This window comes from Lemur catta, chromosome 7 (assembly GCF_020740605.2).
Source record: "Lemur catta isolate mLemCat1 chromosome 7, mLemCat1.pri, whole genome shotgun sequence".
Classification (NCBI taxonomy): Eukaryota; Metazoa; Chordata; class Mammalia; order Primates; family Lemuridae; genus Lemur; species Lemur catta.
The window spans coordinates 59535732-59555582 of record NC_059134.1 but is presented as its reverse complement, the minus strand read 5'-3'; the positions used below and the strand labels follow the sequence as shown (position 1 = coordinate 59555582).

Sequence of the window (19851 nt, the reverse complement as noted above, 5' to 3'; positions counted from 1 at the left end):
GAGCAGAGGCTGCCCTTGGCTGGTGTTTAGAGTAGGACAGAGTACATTCAAGGCCATCCGGGACTCAGTTTGGGCATCTCCTCCTCCAGGAAGTCTTCCATGCCCCCTGGGCTGGATCAGCCCCTCTTCCCCAGGCTCCAAAAGTCCTGCTTCCCTCTATCTGGCAAGATTGAGACTCCTGCTGCTTTGGGCTTTGAGGGCCAGTTTATCCACCCTCCTGTCCAAAGGATGAACGGTAGCCATTGAAGCCAGGCTGGGCAGGGGCCTAGGGCAGCTGAAGAGGGGCACAATTCCCCCAGCGTGCCACTCTAGGCTCAGGCAACCATGGTCACCACTCTCTACCTGCCCCAAACCTGCAAACCCACCCATGGTATTGGATGGGACAGAGAGAAGCTGAAAGGTTGCTAGAGACCATTTTTCCAGCTTCCTGTCTCCAGGTAGGGCACTTTAACCCACTGCAGATCTATTCATCAAGGCTGAGCCCTATTCTAGCACCTCCCAGCCCTGGCTTCCAGGAAGTTCTTGCGCATGTCTACCCTCAACCTCTCCTGCTGCACATATTCCAAAACCCACCTGACTCCACTCTGTCCTAACTGTTATCCTAGGTGAATCCTTTCCATTATCTGAGACACAGTTTTTCCAATTAACTTCTAAGGCCCCTTCTGGCTCAGACATTGCAGGATTCCTATGCAAGTTCATTGTCTGGTGCTTAGCTTCAGGCCTCCTCCTCCAGAAAGCCCTCTGAGAACACTCACCCAGACCCTTCACTTTCCCATGAGAGTACTCTGGGCGGGGACCCTGCCTCTACCTTCCTTCTTGACCTTGGGTAAGGTGCAGCACAGATCTGGTCAAGGTTTAGGGGGTGGGGTGGGCACCTACCACTCTGGGAAGCACAGCCGACAGGGCCTCCTTGACAGCCCGCTGCAGGCCTGCAATGTCGATGACGGAGCCCAGGCTCAGCAAAGCGTCCTGGAAGAAAGGAAAGGGCGGTGAGGGCTTTGCCAGGCAGGCCAGGACAGCGCCACCTGCCCAGGGGGCTGTGAGCACAAACCCCCCAGCTTAGACCGGAGCCTGAGGCTCTGAGACACTTGAATCCTGGGATCTTAGCATCTGAAAATCAAACGATCTTAAGGTCATAGAATGTCCGAGTCCTCTTGTCTTACAGTTGGGGAAACTGAGGCTCAGAGGAGGGCCAGGGACTTAGCAAAGGCCTCACAGTGAGTCAAGAGGCCAAGCCTGGACTAGGCCCCTGGTCTCTTGTCCTTTAGTCGAGGACAACTCTGGCATAGCAGGGAAAATACAAGCCTCCACATTAAAACAGAACAAAGCAAGCAAATAGAAAAACCCAAATTTGAATCCTAGCTCTGCTATGTATTAGCAGTGTGTGTCCTGGTTGAGTTACTGAGCCTCAGTCTCCTATCTGTAAACCGGGGGCAACTGTGGCTATTGCCCACCACTGGCCAACATGAAGACAAAATGAAATTGAGCACTGAAAAATGAAAATAACAATGAAACTGAGCACTGAAAGCGCCTCCCAGAGTGCCCAGCACAGAGCAGGGGCTCAGCTGAGTGTTCGCTGAGGCTGGGTCCCACTCTCTCTTCCCGGAACACAGGGGGTCTCACCCACGCTTGTTTTCCAGCCTAGCGAGGGCCTGGGTTGAGAGTAGCAAGAGTCCAAAGGGTGCATGACCCATAAGGTGGGAGAGCAGTTGGGCCACCCCTGGCAACCACAGGAGAGAAAGAAGTCAGCCTTGACGGCTTCACAGCCTTCCCATCCCAGGAACAAGCCTCATCCTTGCAGAGCCGGAACGGAGGCAACGAAAGTCCCTGCTTCTCGCTCTATTAACTTGGCCAGAGCCATGGGGATCAAAAAGAAAGGTAACAAAACCGGGGATCCAGGGCCAAGGCAGGATCGTGACTCACACCATCCACTCAGCCATGCCCTCCCCCCAGCCCTTGGAAGTCCTTTCAGATGTCTTCCCTGTGGATGGCTGGGTTTGTGTTCAAAAAGTGAAGTGATTAACTACAAGGTGAAGGAGACCTGGCTTGGCCTCCATTCATGTGGAAAGGATATGAGGTTGAGGGTCTTAATGGGCCACAAACTCAGCATGAGCCCACAGGGTAAGTGTGGCTGGTGAGAAATAAAAATGCAGAAACTGTAGGCTGTATTGATAGAAGTCTCTTAACCCAGATAGTTTCCTCAGACCATCCCCACTTCATTGTGCCCCATGTGAGGACAAGATGCGACTCATCCATAGGAGGTGACCCATGTAAGGAGGGAACTGGAAACCAAGTCCTGCACGCGATGGACACTGGATGACCTAGGGACGCCTCGCCCAAGGCAGAGTAGACCCAGGGTTATCAGTCTCCAACTCCAATCCCTGAGATCCTCCTGGCTGGGGGAACTCAACTCTGTGGCTCCACGGACAGCCTGGGGACCCACAGGATTTCACAGGAGGCTGGCCTCGGTCCAGTGGGCTGAACGGCCTTCTTCCAAGCAGAGTCATGCCACAAAGGCAGAGGCCACCAGGAGAGAGGGAGGAAGTGAGCTGCCCATCCCTGAGGGTGTGCAAGAATGGGCTGAATGCCCATTTTTCAGAAAAGCTACAGACGGGAGTTCTGTGCTGGGATCTAAGTGAACCTGGGGTTCCGACATCAGCTTCAGGTTTCACTCTTGGATCTCCTTGGCTGCAGTTTCCTCCCTCACCCCCACCCAATCCTGTGTTCCCAGGAGGAGGGGGCAGCAGTGGGCTTTCTCCCCAGATGCTCACTGGGCATTGCTTTCCCCACCCCCAGCCAGTCTCCCTTTGATTCCTCCCACCACTCAAGGAGGAAGGCACATCTTGGTCATGGGGAGAAACCTGCCCTCAGACCCTGGCAGCTGCTGCTTCCAGACAACACAAGCCCCAGACTGGATGGCTTGTCCTTTGACCCTTAGGCGCTCCTCATCACAGTTCACACACCCTCAGCGCCACACAACCATAGACCCCCACATCCTCGCGGACACCCCAGCCTGCCTTCAGACACCCTCCACACACACACACACACACACACACACACACACACACACTCTCTCTCTCTCTCTCTCTCTCTCTCTCTCACCAGCTACTTCCTCATAGACTCACAGGGCAAGGGCTTGAGTAACACCTGACACCTGCGCACATTACACACGTAGGCTGTTGTGGCCTTCCAAGGTCAATTCTGCAGAGTAAAAAGGGGAGGAAAAGCTGGTGCCCCACATGGTCCCAAAATAAAGTCTTCTAGACCCAAGCACCCCAGATTGGGGCACTAAGGGCAGGGCGAAGAAGGCAGTGCTGACTTAGGTCTAGTCCTGCCTGCAGGCAGGGAGGTCACGAGCTGACCCCTGAGAGTCCCTGCTCTCAGTGGAGTTTGACATGTGTGCTGTAAGGTTGGGGAAGAAGGGCCCAGGTGATGGAGTGAGCCTGATATGGGGAAGAAATTCTGCAAAGCCACAGGCTTCAGATAGCTAAATCTCCCCATTTGACAGATGGGGAAACTGAGGCTCAAAGAGAAGCAATGACCCACCTGTGGTCAGCCAGCCAGTCAGGGCAGAGCCGGGTTCAGAACCCCAACCTCTGGATCTCTAGCCCCTGTGTGGCTCCTGCTCGGCACCCAACCCCAGCTCCTGCCCCAGGGGGCTTAGAAAGAACAGTCTGTCCTTTGTTCTGATTGGTGAGCTCTTCAACCTGCCCTTTGCTTCGATTGGGGGATGCCCTGAACTGTCCTTTACTGGAATTGGTGGGTGCCTGTCTGGCCTTTGTTCTGATTGATTGTCTTCTGTGATTTTTCAGGCCAAGGGCAGGATAATGGCAGTGGGGGGAGTGGGACAGGAAAGTTGGGGAGAGTTGGGGCAGCAGCAGGGAGGGGGCTTCACATTTGTGCCGGAGTGGGCTGGATGCAGACGTGGCCGATGAAGCCCAAGGCTCACTGCCTGGCATCCTTCTGTCCACCCGCCTCCTGGCCCTGCCCTGCCTGGCCCAGGCGTGGGGCTGTTGAGTGCAGGAACTGCAGCTGGGAAGGGCCACTTCCGACTGGCACTCAAAGGGGACTTCAAAGCTTGCTCAAATGCCACCCCCTCCATGAATCTTCCCCAGAGCTCAAAGAAACCTCACCTCCATTGCACCAACTTAGGGAAAGAAGCAGCTCAAATTCCAAAGCCCAGGAGGTGTGGGCTCAGAGGGCGGAGTGGCTGCCTCAGGGAAGAAAGGAGGGAATCAATGGGGAGAGCTGAGACGGGGAGTGGGAGAGTCCTGAATTGGAGGCACAGATGGAAGCCAGGCTCAAGTCAGGGGCTTGAATCTTTAAAGGAATCTTTCTTTAAAAAAAGAGGAAAGGAAAAATACAGACACAGCCATACCTGCGTGAATGCCCATTTACATGTCCCTCACAAATACATGTTGCCATGAGCACACCTCTGCCCATACATGCACACGCCCTCACAACAACATGCACCACAGATAAAAACGCAGCTATGTATCCAATGCACGTGCAAGTATGCACTTGGGCACGCACACGTGCACACATATACACACAAGGCCCAGGCTCGGGGAGGGAGTTCACATTTCCTGCCTTAAAAGGACAAACATCAGTACAAATATCAGCATAATGACCAGGCAATTTCTCAGACCCCAGGGGAGAATTTGTGGTGTGCAGAAAAGAGCAGTGATTTCCAGTCCTGTCCCAGATTGACTACAGAAGTTCTGTGTGGCCTTAAGCAGGCCCCTTTCCTCTTCTGAGCCTCAGTTTCCTCATTAGTAAAAAATGGGTCTTCCTGGCTCTGCAGCATATAGTTTTATGGTTTTATGGCTTATTTTAATGCAGATGGATGGATGGGGGTTGGATGGATGAATGGATGGGTAGATGGGTGGGTGGACGGATGAGTGGATGGATGGATGGATGGAGGCTTCCTTTTCTTCTCAGCTCCCTACCTGCTGCTCTGGGGTCCAAGGTAGGGCCAGTCAACACCACAGACAGCACCACTCCCATGCACCAGTCTTCCCCCAGGTACCGAGAGGGGGAGCCTGTTCTGAATCAGCCCTCTTCTGAACAGGATTGGGACACAGTTTGTGGCTGGATCTGCATTTCTGCACTTGTCCGGGGACAGGAGAGGGTCTGGACCAAATTCTAACTCCTTCTTAAAACTTACGATTATATGAAACCACAGACCTTGGCCTTGTCCCCTCTGGAGCCACCAGCACAGGGACTGATGCTGCTCTCAGGGTGGGGTCCCTGCCACAAGCCGCTGTGTCTTCCCCAGTCCACAAGTCCTCCTACCGCTCTCCCCACGGCCTGGCACTGACCCCACGCCTCTTCCTCTGGAACAAAGCCTCACAGTGCCCCTCTCGCTGGCCTACAGGAGGGTAATAACATCAAACTCAAGAGTATAAAGTACCTCCCAAGACTCAAGCTGTGTTACTGGAACTGTGTTCACGCCGATTTATCCGACTCTTCTTGTGCTGGGTCCCCTGTGAGGCCCTCGTCGCTCTCTGGGCCTTTGTGTCCCCTTCTCTAAAGGGACATACTCTGTCAAGACCCACCACCACCAGGACCTGGGAGCTCCTCTCCCCTTCCCTCTGGGTCAGCCCCCCCCCCCCCGCGTGAATCTCTCTGCCTCCTCCCCCGCTCCGCTCAGCCAACCTCAGCCAACGTCCACCTCTGTCGCAGCCTGCGCTCCTGTCTCCCCTGGAGGAGGCTTGACGTCTTTTCCCACCTCCACACCTTCTCTCTTCCTCTGGCGGCTTCTCCTCCCACTCTCCCGCGCTCTCTCCGGCATACTCCCTGCCCCCCAGCTCCTGTCTCCCCTGCCCACTCCTCCCCCAAACCTCCAAGTGCTAGCCTTGAGAACTTGGGGAGAGAGCACCTGACCCAAGATGGGCACCCACAGAACGGGGGAACCCAGGAAGGCGGCCATGGTGGGGACAACCGGGGGTGCCGGGCAGATGCTCATCTACACTGCTTTTGCTTCCTGCGTCTTGTTCTGGTGGGCAATGTGCACAGTCCCTTAACTCCCCAGAGAACGAGGCTCTTCAAGAGCAAAGGAGAACTTATCCACCGCTGTGCCCAGCGCGTGCCTGGCATTAGCAAGCCCAGCTGCTCCATCAGGTGACTGGCAGAAACCCCCCAAAGGAGGCCTCCTGGGGGCTCAGACCAGAGAAGACCCCTTTGGCTGCACCTCAAACCCCAGCCTGAGCCCAGCACCCCAAGCTTACTCTGTGACTCCTGGCAGCTTTCACAGCATGCCCAGCCTGCAGAGTCAGACACAAGGAAGCAGAACAAGGCGGCTCCTCCTCCTTCCTCCCCACCGCCCACGCCTGCCACCTGCCCAAGGAGCCGCCTCTGACAGATGCTGGTGCCTTGAATCTCAGGGAGGAGCTGCCCGTGAGTGCTAAGATCTTGCACCCCCAGACCTCCCCTCAATAAGGCTGAGTTGGACCAGGGGTGGGAGAATAGAGGAAAGAGGCTTGGTGACCCTGGGGAGACCTCGTCTGAAGGAGGCAGGACAGAGACCCAGGCCACAGCTGGCCTACCCCAAGTAGGGGTGCCCTGCTTGAGTGGGACATCGGGCTTTGGGGAAGGGAAGCCACCCCAAAGCACCTACTGTGGCTAGAGGTGTCAACTAGTGGTTGTCAAACTTTAGTGCGGGCCAGAATCACCCTGGGGCTTGTTACAATACAGATTGCTGGCCCTGCCCCAGAGTTTCTGATACAGAAAGTCGGGAATGAGGTCCAAGGATTTGCATTTCCAGACATTCCTAGACGATGCCGATGCTGCTGGTCTGGAAACCCCTTGAAACCCCTGCCACACGCTATCTCTGTTCCCCTGCAAGCCTGGGAGGTGCCCATCCCACGTTGTAGGTGGGGAGGCTGAGGATCAAAAGGGAGGGGCCTCGCCCAGGTGAGAACAGCCCATCCTCTGCGGCAAGTCTACACCATTTCCCCATTTCTGCCACGAGGGGACTCCTTAGGGAAGGTCTCAAAGGAGAGCGAGGCCGGGGTAAGGTGGGGTGGTGGGGTGACAAGGGACAAGGGAGTATGGGAGGGGACACTTGCAGCTGAGGAGCCTAGCCCTAAAGGAGAGGCTGCCAGGGGCCTTTCCCCAACCAGTCTTTCTCTCGTCTCCTCCCTCCTGGACGGCCCACCTTCCCTTCCACCCCGCTCCCCCCCAACTGCCCACCCCTCGCAGACTCCGGCTTCAGTTGTTACTCCAACAGGGCCGCGTCTCCAGCCTCCGAGCCACACTGGAGACACGTGCACTGTAGAATACACCTGAGCCCAGTCCTGGCGCCTCCCGTGGGCGTCCCCTCCCTGACCCCAAGTCGCTGGGGCCTCCTGGGCCTCTCACCCTCTCCAAGTCAGTCCCAGCTTCTTCTCTAGCTCCTGCCTCCTCCAAAGTGCCCTCCCAACTATCCCAGGCCCCTTGGGTCCCTCGAGGGTGAGGCGTGGGGCGGATGAAGGATGGAAAGAGGGAGGGTGGGAGCTGCCTGAACAACCACTTCTCCATGGCCAAGGCCAACCCGCTGGGATCCCCTCAGTCCCTAGCCCAGGTCTGGAGTCAGGAAAGAGGGGATAAGGGGACAGGTAGAGTGGACAGAGGGAAGGAGGGGGGCGAGAGCTAGTGTGGGGAGGGGGGAGCTGGCCCTTCAAGGCAGGTACCAGAGAGGGGGCAGGGCGGGCTCAGGGCTTCCCCCACTCCGTCCCCACCTCCCGCTGCCTCACCTACAGCAGAGGCAACAGCGGCCCCCATCTCTGTCGCCACATTCTCCCCAAAGCACATCACCAGCATCCCCCTCTCCACTGCCATCCTGGTCACATCCTGGTCACCTGGCATTTCTAATTCTCCTCATCTCCTGGCCTGGGGCCCACAAGGCAGAGTTAGGCGCAGCGGGGTAGTGACAAGCAGGCAGACGCAAGCACACTGAGTCAGAGGAGCCTGGGCGGGGAGGAGGGGTGAGCTCCCAGGCCCCAGGTGTGTGCCAGCAAAGACTAGGGCCCCCCAGGGAGTCTGTGCCCCCAGAAAAGGGCCTTGGTGAGTTGGCTGGCCTCCATCCCTGGGCTCCATGACCCCAAATGTCTGCCCACCCTCCTCAGCCTCACCCCCTCGCACGGCCTTCACGGTGGGACCAGGCGTCGTGGTCCCCACAGGAGAGGAGGAGGGTGCTGAGTAACCAGCTGGGCCAGTGTCAGAAAAGGAGGAACTGACGGCCAAAGGCATGATTGGATGAATGAATGAATGAATGAATGAGTACCTCCTTTCTCTGAGCCTTCCTCTCCAGGCACATGTGACTCCTCACCTGGGCTCTCACATGCCCCTGCCCCCATAGGGCATTGCCACTCTTTCCCAGCTGGCTCCCCCATCGGACTGGGAGCTCTCGGAGGCAGAGGTCGCATCCCACTCCCCTCTGGGTCCCCAGCATCACCCAGCCCATCACAGGTGTCAGAAGGTATTTACTGAGCTGTAAAATGACTGGCTGAACTCCTGAGTGCCCAGGGCTGTTGGGCTGGGAGTGCCACATGCCATCATTGAGCAGAGGGGTGGACCCCACGACCCCTGGAGGCTCCCCCAGGTAGGGGAGACAGCTGAGACCTCCGAAGCCTCCCAAGTCTGGCATAGTGATGGTATTAGACAAGGGGCCTGAGAATGAGGGTGCCTTGTGCTGAGAGTGTTTGCCAACCTTTCCAAGGCACTTCCATGGGCCAGGAGGCACTTCCTGCCTCAGGATCATCTCTCCGTGCAGACTGGGCAGAGGGCAGCACATTAGGAGGGAGGGGCTCTTCCCCAAGAGGAGCACCATCATTGTCACCTTTCTTCACGAGTGAGGTCACCTCCTCCAGGAAGCTTTCCTGGTTGGTCATCTGTCCTCCTCCCAGGCCTCCTGAAAATTCCCACAGGACCAGAGTCTACCAGGCCCCAGGCCTCGTGGAGTCCAATCCCTACTTGGTGGGGTAGACTAAGGCCAAAGGAGGCAGGGGAGGACTTGCCCAGGTTCTCACCTGAAGTCAGAAGACCCATGTCTCAGCCCAGTCCATCGGGCCACACTGGGCCACCTTTGCCCAGGGGAACCATCTGTCTTTGGGGCCATTCTAATGCCCTGCCTTGGCCAGGGGATGGGCTGAGCCGCTCTCAGATGGTGGGGGCAGGGTGGGCTGGGTGTCTTCCTCCGGGCCAGGGACTGGGTCTCTTTTCTCCCAGTCGTGCCAGACACTGTGCCCACAATGGGAGGTAAATGCCCAGCGACACCAGCATAGGGTTGGTGTGGGCCTGCAGAGGGCAGGGATGAAGGGCCAGCCTGGGGAGGGGGTGGGGAGGGGAGGGGAGGGGAGGGGAGCGCAGGCCTGGCCACGCTGGTCTCCTCAGGGACAAGGCAGAAAGCAGGGCACAGAGCCCTGGGGCTTCCCCAACTCTGCTGAGCTCTTTGTTTCCCTGTCTCTCAGCCTCCCTGGGTTCTCCGTGTCTGTCTCTCTCGCTGTCTGTTCTCTGGTGTGTGTGTCTCCCGCAGCCTCGCGCCGCTTTATCCCATGACTGTATTTGGCTCTGTCGTCAGAGCTTGGCCCATCCCAGCTGTTCCCCAAATCCCGGGGGGAGGGAGAAAATGGGAGTATGAGAGAGAGAGACAGGGACACAAACAAGGACCAATTCAGAAAGAGAGGGACAAACATAAGAGCCAGGACACCCTGGGCACAGGGGCTGGAGAGGCAGGGCTGGCCAGGGAAGCTCCCCAAGGAGAAGCCCCTGAAGATGAAGCCAGAGTTGGGGGGAAAGGTGGGGTCCACCCTCTCCCTCTGTGCTCACTCTTGGCCCCCTTCCCTCTCCCTGCCCCTGCAGGAATGTGTGAGCATTTTTATTGTTCCTAAAAATAACCCTTCTTTTTTGGGGGTTGGGGTGAGGAATCTTCTGGGCAGGGTTCATCTCAGGCATGCCCCTGCCTCTGGACACCCCTCCACTGTGTTCCCACCTTCCACCTGCAGTGCTCTGCTAAAACACAAATGTGACTCCACCGCTCCCTTGCATAGACCAGTCATGGCTCCTGGGGGGTCCCCCCACAATAGGCTCTGAGCTCCCAGGCTGTTGGGAACTATTTGTAAAGTGCTCGGCACAGAGCCCGGAGCAGGGCTCGTGGGGGACGAGGAGCCACTGCCCTCCCTCCTTCCAGGCCTGCATGCTCTGGCCTCTGGCCCTTCCCCAACTCTCCAGACTTATTCCCCCCACCCACTGCATCCTTCCCCACCTCTGGGCCTTTGCGCCTCCATTTCCTGGTGTCCTCTCTCCTCTCCTGTCCTTCCAGGCCCAGCCCTCTCCCCTGGTCTTGTCCTCTGCATTGTCACTGGGACTCTCATCCTGCCTCCTTCCTCCCCTGCTCCCCTTGCAGAGCTAGCAAGGGGCTGGAGCAGAGGCGTGCACCGAGCCCTCCTGCAGCCACGGAGAGAGTGTGCCAGAGACATCGCAGGCTCTGGGGCCCCACGCCCTGCCCTGAACCTGGGCCCCCCAGGCCCCTTCCCAGCCCCCCCCAGCTTCGGTTTCTCCTCTGGACCCTGGGCCCCAAGTGTCTCTGTCGCTCTATTTCTGTCTCTAGGTGAAAGTGCATCCTGTCTCACCTCCTCCCTGCCTCTATTTCTCAGAGGAGAGGAGCAAGCCCCAGAGAAGGGAGGTGATGGGCCGAGGAGCCCACGGGAAGCTGGCCATGGGTCTTGGTCACTGTGTCACCACACAGGGTCCCAGTCGGGGGGGCTGCAGGGCAGAGGCAGGCTCCTCACAGCCCACCACCCCCTGAGCCCACGCAGGCAGGCAGGCAGGCAGGCACCCACAGTTATTTGCCTTTGGAGGGCCCAGGAAGCCAGAGAACAAACATCCGGAGTCTCTGGAACTTCTCCTACTCTCCCTCCTCACATCCCGAGGATCCGGGAGCCAGTATGAGTACACGTGTGTGCGCACGCGCGCGCACACACACACACATGCACACACACACACACGCGCATACACACACACCCAGGTAAACGTGAGCCTGGGGTATCTCGCAGCATTGTTGTGCCTGTGGATCTGTGCAGGTCCCTTAGAGGCCCAAAGCCCTGAAAAAGATGCTGACGGCTCCCACCAGACTCTTAGATCCCACGTGCAATTCAAAATAAACTTCATCTTGGAAATGAAAATTAAAATAGCTTTTGTGTGGATTCCTGATTGCAAAATTCTGGATACACTCATGAAAACTGACCTTTTCTCTCCGTTTGTGTGGAGCTCCTGCATTGCTGGTGACCTGAGTACGTGTGGGGACTGCCCATTAGTCGGCCACAACAGCATGTCCCCACAGGCCATCACGTGGCCATGGCAGAACACATCCGCTGGGTCACTAGGAGAATGTCTGTGTGAAAGAATGTAGGTCTGTGCTTCCGTGTGCGACTGTGTGAGAGTGTAAACATGTGTGAGTACCCCGTGTCCCTGTCTGTGCGTCAGCCATCTGTGTGGGTGGCCCCTCGGCCTGTGTCCATGCATACGTGATTTGGGTCACCGACGTGTATGTGACCCTGGGGTGTGTAGCGAGCGTGGGGCTGTCTGGAGAACTGAGTGAGCTGCTGGCTGGTCTGGTCTCTGAACGAGTGAACGAGGGTGCGGCTCAGAGCGTTGGCATCTGGAGGGTCTAATTCTCCTCCGTGCACCCCCTCACCTCCTCCGTCTCCTCTCCCAGATCAGGGCTCACTTCCCTGTCCTGCCACACACTGCGTACACTGGAAAGTCCTTTAACCTACCTGGGCTCTGTTTCTTGGTCTGTAAAATGGTACCTTCCCCCAGAGCTGCAGACAAGATTAAACTGGAGCCATCCAAGTCTTGAGTAAGCTGACTCCCACGGGGGGCTGGGGCCACCTTCGTGCAGTTAGAAAGTGACCCCAATCCTCTGTGCGGATGTGGCCCTGAGGGGCAAGTCCTGGTGTGGAGAGTGGGCTCAGTTTCAGCGTCACCTCCTCTCTGTTGGAACCCCTGTGCAACGTACAGCCTGCACGGTGAAGAGGCAGTGGCCTCGCAGGTGACCAAGACATGGCAGCTCCTTTTCTTCCCACCCCCACCTCTAGGTGTGCAGCCTGGGACTAGAGGGTCTCTGGCTATGGCACTCGGTGGACACATTCCAGATGAGGCTCTGAGGACACTTGCCCCTCCCGACTTCCCCGGGGGCTCTTTCCCCGCGGACCCACGTCTGGCCCTCCCTCCCCGAGGCCCAGGAGATGGCCCTGCAGAGGCAGGAGGGGGGCTGCCCAGAGCTGAGATGCAGAGGCCAGCTAGGCTGGCTGGGGGCTCTGAGACCCCCAATCCAACTCCCATTGTCAGAAAGGGAGACTGAGGCTCAGAGAGGGGCAGGGACCCTCCTATAGACACAAGTGAACCCTGGAAGTCCTGGCTCCTGTTTCCAGGCCTCTGTAGCTGGGTTTAGGGAGACCCAAGCTTGGGACTCTGTTGGTTCCTAAAAGGAGCTCAAAGGAGTGAGCAGAGGTCCCAAAAGACAGGCACTTTGAGACCTGTGCCCTCAGCTGTCGGTAGGGACCTCCTACCCATCCCCACCCTCCCCACCAGGGCCAGATCCCCTACTGGTGTGATTAACCAAATTACGGGGCTTTTTCTTGAGCAAATTGCATCGGCCTAATTGAATGAGGCTGCAGAAGCCTGGGCAGGAGGCCGATGAGGTGAGGGCTGCAGCAGGGGAGGGGAGGGTGTAGGAGCAAGTGTGTGGGGGGGGTGTCACTGGCAGCACTGGGCAGGACGGAGGGAGGGAGGAGGGCCATGAGTGTGAGAAGAGGACGCCATCACGCAGCACACCCCCTCTGTGCTCCCACTAGTTCCCCTGTCATCGAGGGGCCTGGGGTGCAGGGGTTGAGGGTGCTGCTCCCCAGAGAGCTCGGAGCGTCTTCCAAGTGCCAGGTACTGCGTTCATTTCGAGCACGGCTTCATGCAGTCCTCCCAAGGGCCCCATTTCATACTCGAGGGAACTGAGGCTCAAGAGGTGACATGATTTGCTCCATGTAGCGCTCTGCAGGGCTGTCTGACACCCTGGGCCCTGCCCTTCTCCAGCGCCCACAGCATCCTGCCTCCAGGAAGCCTTCCTGGCTATTCCCAGAAGGGAGGAGGCCTCATGCCAGCTCACACCTGGACCCAGACACCCTTTCTGTCCCCTTGGAGGTTTGTTCCCATCCATCCTATCATGCCCGTCCTCTGACGGTCAGCAGCTGAGGTTGGGGCTGACCCCACTTGGATCACACATACCCCGTCACCCACAGCACGCCTTAGGCCCCTCTCGCTCCCACGCAGTGTCACACTCATCACTCCAGGACAGCACACAGGGACACAGTCACTGCCACCTCCATATGGCAGGTCCCACATACTCAGTGACATACAATTTTCTCAGTGTCCACAGAATCCCACATCACTGAGTGTCACAGGGCCACTCACAGTGATATGTCACCATCACCCACATCCTCAGTGTCACACATCATGTCCCCAGTGCCACTGTGTCACCCTCACACAGTATTGGACACACAGCTGCATGGTGCCTCTGTGTCACACTGACACATTTCGGCATCACCCAGGACCTTCTAGACTTAAAAAAAATCCACCCTTGGTGAAATGACATCATGTCTGGGATTTGCTTTGAAACATTTTAGCAAGGCAGAAATGAAATGGGAGAAAATATTTGCAAATCATATATCTGATAAGGGGTTAACATCCAGAATACATAAAGAACTGTAATTCAACAGGAAAAAAGCAAACAACCCAACTTTTAAAACAAGCAAAGGACCTGAATAGATATTTCCCCAAAGAAGATATTCAAGTGGTTGACAAGCACACAAAAGACACTCAACAGCACTAATCATCAGGGAAATGCAAATCAAAACCACAATGAGAAACTACCTCATACCCATTAGAATAGCAACCATTAAAAAAAAAACCACCACAGAAAATAACAAGTGTTGGCAAGGATGTGGAAAAACCAGAACTTTTATACACTGTCATGGGAACATAAAAAGATATGGAGCTGTATTTCTAGTATGGTGATTCCTCAAAAATTTAAACATAGAATGACCATGCTCTGCTTCTGTACATACGCCCCGAAGAATTGAAAGCAGGGTCTTGGAGACATATCCGTACACCCGAGTTCACAGCAGCTAAAGTCGGGGAGCGACACAAGTGTTCCTTGACGCACGAGCAGAGGAGCACAATGTGCTATGTGCACACGATGGAATATTATTTGACCGTAAACAGGAAGGAAAGCCTGTCGTGTGCTACGACATGGTGATCGGTGAGGACATTATGCTAGGTGGACATAAAAGCCAGTCCCCAAAAGACAAATACTATACGGTTCCTATCACACGGGGTATCCGGAGTAGTCTGAAAATCACAGAGACAGAAGGTGGAAAGGAGGGGCCAGGGGCTGAGGGCAGGGGAGAACGGGCACCGTTGTTTAGTGGGTGCAGAGCTTCAGTTTGGGAAGACGCAGAGAGTTCCGGAGATTGGCCGCAGAACAATGCGAATGGACTTTACACACCTGAACTACACACTTGGAAAAGGCCGTGATGGTAAATTTTATGTTATGTATATTTTACCACAATTAAATATTTTTGTAAAAACTTAAGCAAAGAAAAATGAAAGCAAGGGAGGGACGGGAATAGATGAAGAAAATTGACCAAACCTCGGTGACTGTTGAATTTGGGTGAGGGGTATATGGCAGTTTATTGTGTTATTCTCTCTGCTATTGTGTCTGTTCAAAACATTCCATGATAAAAAAAATGTAATCCCCCTCGACACCGCGGCTCTTTCCAGCGACCTCGCCCCTTCTCTGCATCCCTTGCAGCTGGGACAAAGGGCGGTCTGGGCTCGTGTGTTCACCTCCCGCTCACCACCCCACCCAGGCCGGTCTGGCTTCTGGCCCCAGTGTGTCTCTGAAATGGCTCTTGTCAACCTGACTTGTCTACAGGGCCTGGGGCAGCAACTTCCCAGTCCCCACCTTACCTGAGGGCCAGCACTTCCACACACTGCCCCTGCTCCTTAAACCTCTCTCCTCCCTGGGCTTCTGGCTTCACACTCTCGGTCCCCTCCACCTCCCGCACCCTCCTCCTCTGTCTCTTTGCTGCTCCTCCCCAGCCTCTAGATGATGGAGTATGCAGGGATTCAGGTCCCTCCTGTCGCCCAGCTCTCTCCCTGGGTCGTCCCAGCCAGGGCCACAGCTTAACAAATCACCCATGCTTGTTGACTGCCACATATGTCCCCAGCCTGACACTGCTGCCCTCTGGACATCGTCACCTTGGTGATTGACTTAACACGTCCAAATCACAGCTCTTGATTTCTGCCTCCTTGTCCTCCCTGCCCCCTAACCTTGACCTTCCCCATCCTTCACCCATCAGAAATACCTCTGCCATCCATCACTTGACTTTTTGAGCTAAAAACCAGAGAATTGCTCTCAGTCTCTCCTTCTCGCTCACCTCATTCATCAGCAAGTTCTGTCTTTTCTGCCTCCCAAATATCTCCAGAGTTTGTCCATATCTCTAACTCTTCTGCCATCCCGTGAGCCCAGGCACCGCCACCTCCTGTCTGCACCCGCTGACAGAGTCCCCTCCACACACACCCTGCAGCCAGAACAGTCCTTCAAAACCATCCATTGGACCATGTTACTTCCCTGCCTGAACCTATTGGTGTCTTCCCATGAGAGAGTCACACTAGGTGTTGTGTGTGTACAGTCCATGTTGTCACAACCATTACCTAGAATCACACATGCAATGTCGGGCTCACAGTCACATGGCATCACATGCTTGCTTTCACGCACTTACTGTCACTCCATGTCACACGCTTGTTTGCACACTCAGCCTCACTGTAGCATGCGCTTGGGACATACACTGGGTTTCACAATTCGGTGTCAGACACTCAAGCCACAAACTCAGGACCCCACCCCTCACAGCACAGTGCCGTCTGCTCATGTTACGAATATGATTCTCATGGTGTCACACCCTCCGTGCACCCATCGTCACCCTCAGTGTCACACATGTGGTAGCAGACAGTGTGCAATGTCACACACCCGGTATCACTCAGCATTACACCATCATATCAATCACACAGCATCTCGGTGGCTCACACTTGGTGTCAGAGTGCCACACACCTAGTTTCACACACTTGGTGACTCACCCAGTCCCCACCCAGCACCCCAGGATCACAGTCACATTCGGTATCACACGTCACAAGCTTAGTGTCATGCACACGGTAGAACACCCACTGTCCCAGTCAGTGTCTCAGTGTCACCCTCAGCATCACCCAGGTCCCACCAGCTCCCCCCCCAGGCACAGTCTCCAGAGCTGCTGCCCCCTGTCAAAGCTGTTTCCTGTTGTTGTGCTCAGAGTCCTCAGCCACTGCTTGTTCCTTCAAGGATTTCCTGTTGTCAGGGCCCCAGTCAGGCCTGGCCTAGTCTGGGATACGCAGCCCCAAGCCCAGAGCCAGTCAGCAAGAACCCTGGGCCCCTTCCCCTCCGCCCCATGGATCTGGCTGGGCTCCTGGGATCTCCCATCCTCCGCATTCAGTCAACCCAGACGGCCTGTGTGCCCGGGCTTGTGCTGGCCCCACTGGCATGGGCAGAGATGGCCTCTGGGCCTTGCCCTACTCCTAGGTGCCCGGCCTGCAAGAAGCTGCCTACCCTGTCTGAACAGTGTGGACAAGACTCTGCCTGAAGCTGCTGGAAGCCTAAGGAGGGGAAGGAGGAAGGCGGAGGACAAAGGGTTATGGGCTCTAGAGTTGGGGAAGACCTCCCAGAGGAAGCCTGCTGAAAGCCAGGAAATATAGAGGAAGAGGAAGAAAAGACGTCCCAAGTCAGGGCACCAGGCAGGAGCAAAGTCTTAGAGGCCGGAACCTGGAGGAGACAGGGTGGACAGGGATGAAGACAGGAACATGAGAGAGAGGAGCTTATTCTGTGGGATTTGGAGAAAACAGGCTTCTCTCCCGTCAGCTCCCTCCTCTCCCTCGGCCAGCATCCAGATCCAGGCTCTAGGCAGGGGTCTCGGGCACGCCCCCTCCCCCTGGCCCCGCCTGTGCCCCTCGCAGATTGCCCCCCATGACTGCCAAGACCCCTCGCCTCCTGCCCCAGCCAGCCTACAGGAAGGACGCGCGGAGGCCAGCGCACACGCTCCCCACACCGCCTGAGATAAATATTTCCCGGGAAACGGAACTTGTTCTCTCTGTGTTTACAGCCAAGGGCCAGGCAGGACAGTGGAGGAGGGGCCAGCGAAGGAACCTCATCCCTGGCCCATGGCATCGGGCCGGGCACTGCCTGGGACCTGCTGTGTGCATCTGAGCCAGGCAGGCCCACAAGCCTGGCCGGGTCTCAGCCTGAGGCTTCTCTGGGTGTGAGTCCCGCGTTTTGAAGCCTCCCTCCTCAGACTAGGCTTCCCTGATGGCAGGACCTGTGATGCCCATCTCCCCCTTGTCCTCCGGCAGTCAGGAGCAGGGACAGATGGATGGGCAGACAGAGAGGCTGGAGTGGCAGCTGAGGCCACCTCCCTGGCCCCAGGTCCCTGCACCCCCCGGGCTTGTGCAGCCCGACAGGTGGGCACAGACAGATGGCAGGGCCTCGGGGCCCCCATGGAAGCCAGATGCTATGGCCAACTTGTTGGCAGCGGCTCCCCTGGGGCCAAGGGACATCATCGAGGCCACTTGCTCCTGATGTGCAGAATCCAGGAGAAGGCAGGCACATCTGGCAGTTAAGAGCATTCACTCAAGAATTTTAAACATAAGCCTGAAAAGTGCAGCCTGCAGCAGCCCTTCCAGCCTCACCGCAGTGCTCCCTGCCTGGTAAGCTGTGCTCCCTGCCATGTGCAGCCCTCTCCCCCGGAGCCCCGGCAGCATCCCTCACACCCTTGCACAAGTGTTCCTCCCCCTGCGAAGCCCCTACAGCCCCCAGTGGCAATCCTACCTCCACCACCACCCTGGCTCCTGCCTCTGCCTGTCACCGTGCCACCATGGCCATCAGTGGCCTCAGCCTCATCCCCAACTCCGAAACTAAGCCTTGCTCAGCCCAGGACTCAGGGGCAGCAGGCTCTGGAGCAGGGTTCTGAGCACTGAGCCAGCCTCCTGAAGTCCTTCTGGGGCTGAGTCCTTGTTCCAGTCTCCTCTATCCTGTGCTGGTCCTTGTTACCCTCAGCTGGTCCTGTCAGAAGCTGACCACATGGACCTCTCTGAGCCCAGCTCATCTCTGGCTTCGTTTGGCCTTGACCCTCTCCATCCTTCAAAGTTCCACGTCTGCCTCCTCCAGGAAGTCTCTAGGACTGCCCAACCCAGCAACTGTGCCCCCTTCTTGAAACTACTTGGAACAATCCTACTCACAGCCATTCTTGTTCATTCAACAAGTGTTTATTGAGTACCTACTGTATAAGCGGGCCTATGCCAGGCCCCATGTAAGCCAAAGAGAAAGACAGGAGACACAGCCTTGGTCCCTGCCCCCTGGCTCAAAAATGACATGGGAAAGGACACATAACCCACATGACCATTTGGGGTAACAAGTTGCCCAACTGACGCTCAGGGAAACTTGGGGTCTGTGAGTGTCCAGGAAAGGTAGGAGACTGACTCAACCTAAGGTGGAAGGGGCAGTCTGAGAGGACTTCACAGAGGAGGTGACATTTAATCAGGACCTTGAAAAGAGAGTAGGTGGGAAAAAAAGGAAAAGCCACTCCAGACAGAGAAGTCAGTGTGAGCAAAGGCGGGGAGGCTGGGAGAGCTGGCATGCGCTGGGGAGTGGGCACAGCCATTCGGCTGAAGCATGGGGCAAGGGGTGGACACGAGGGGACCCAACAGGCAAGGCCAGCACTGCCATGCCAAGGGGGTGGTCTTTACTTATCCCAAGGGCAGCAATAGAGGAGCCAGTGCCGGGCAGTGCGTGTGGGTGCTCAGTGTGGATAGCTGTGCCCTTGTCCACGTCTGCCTCTCCCCTAGCCCCTGCCCAGCTAAGGCTCCCCAGTCCCCAGCTAGGCCCCAAAAGCCAGCACAGAGAGGGCATGGACTTGGTGCATTTGGTTCACCAACTCGCGTGGCCTCAGCCCTGACTTCCAGAGAGAGCGAACATGCAGAGGCCTGGCCCTAAAGGAGGATGCCAGGCTGAGCTGCAAGGGCCCCTCCTCCAAGCCAGCTGCCGGCACAGGGGCCAGGGAGCCATCCCAGGAGGGTGTGCTGAACAGATGCCTGTTGGGTGGGGACGGGTGCTGGCAGCTCTGCTCTCCTGGCTGCTGCCCAGCCATGTCGGGAGAGCATGCCATGCCTACAGAAACTCCACGAACCTCGGTCCAGCCCTGTGGTGCACCCTGTCTCATGGTGGTACAGCCTAGTCCTGGCTCCAAGGATGGCACCCTCAAAGGATGCAGCGAGGGGGCCAAGGACCTGCCATGGGTCAGGCACCTCACACATACTGTCTTTGTAACTTCTTCTGACAGCTCTGTTGTGACAATGTCCAATAGTAGTGATTATGTCCAATAATGATGGAGGTTCTTATCCCTGTTTGGCAGGTGAGGAAGCTGATGCTCAGGCTGGTTAAGTGGCAGGTTCAAGGTCACAGCCCTACGAAGTGATAAAGCCGGGACTTGAACCTGCTCATCTGGCCCCACGGTCTGTCCACTGCGTGAGCCCATCTTGTCTCCCCAGCCTCTGCCCTGACAGGAGGGCTCCTCCTCAGACTCCCCAGTCCCTCTCCCCTCCTTTCCTCCCGCTGTCCCTCCAGTCTGAGCAACACCCTAGGGTCCTACTCTCTGTCTTGTCCTCTCCATGGTGGGGAGTCCCCGAGGGCAGCCCATCGCTTCCCCAGCAGGGCTGAGCATGAGCCTGGGGCTC

The 19851-nt window shown here is 56.7% G+C and overlaps 1 protein-coding gene across 3 annotated transcripts in view; it reads right to left on the bottom strand.

Annotated features, from left to right (window-relative positions):
* The window catches only part of PDE2A (phosphodiesterase 2A), a 94330-nt gene that overhangs the window by 30879 nt on the left and 43600 nt on the right, over positions 1-19851 (bottom strand). For all 3 annotated transcript variants that reach the window (XM_045555538.1, XM_045555537.1, XM_045555535.1), the window contains one exon: positions 880-969. In XM_045555538.1, the coding sequence (XP_045411494.1) occupies positions 880-969 (90 nt within the window). The remainder of the gene's footprint in view (positions 1-879; positions 970-19851) is intronic.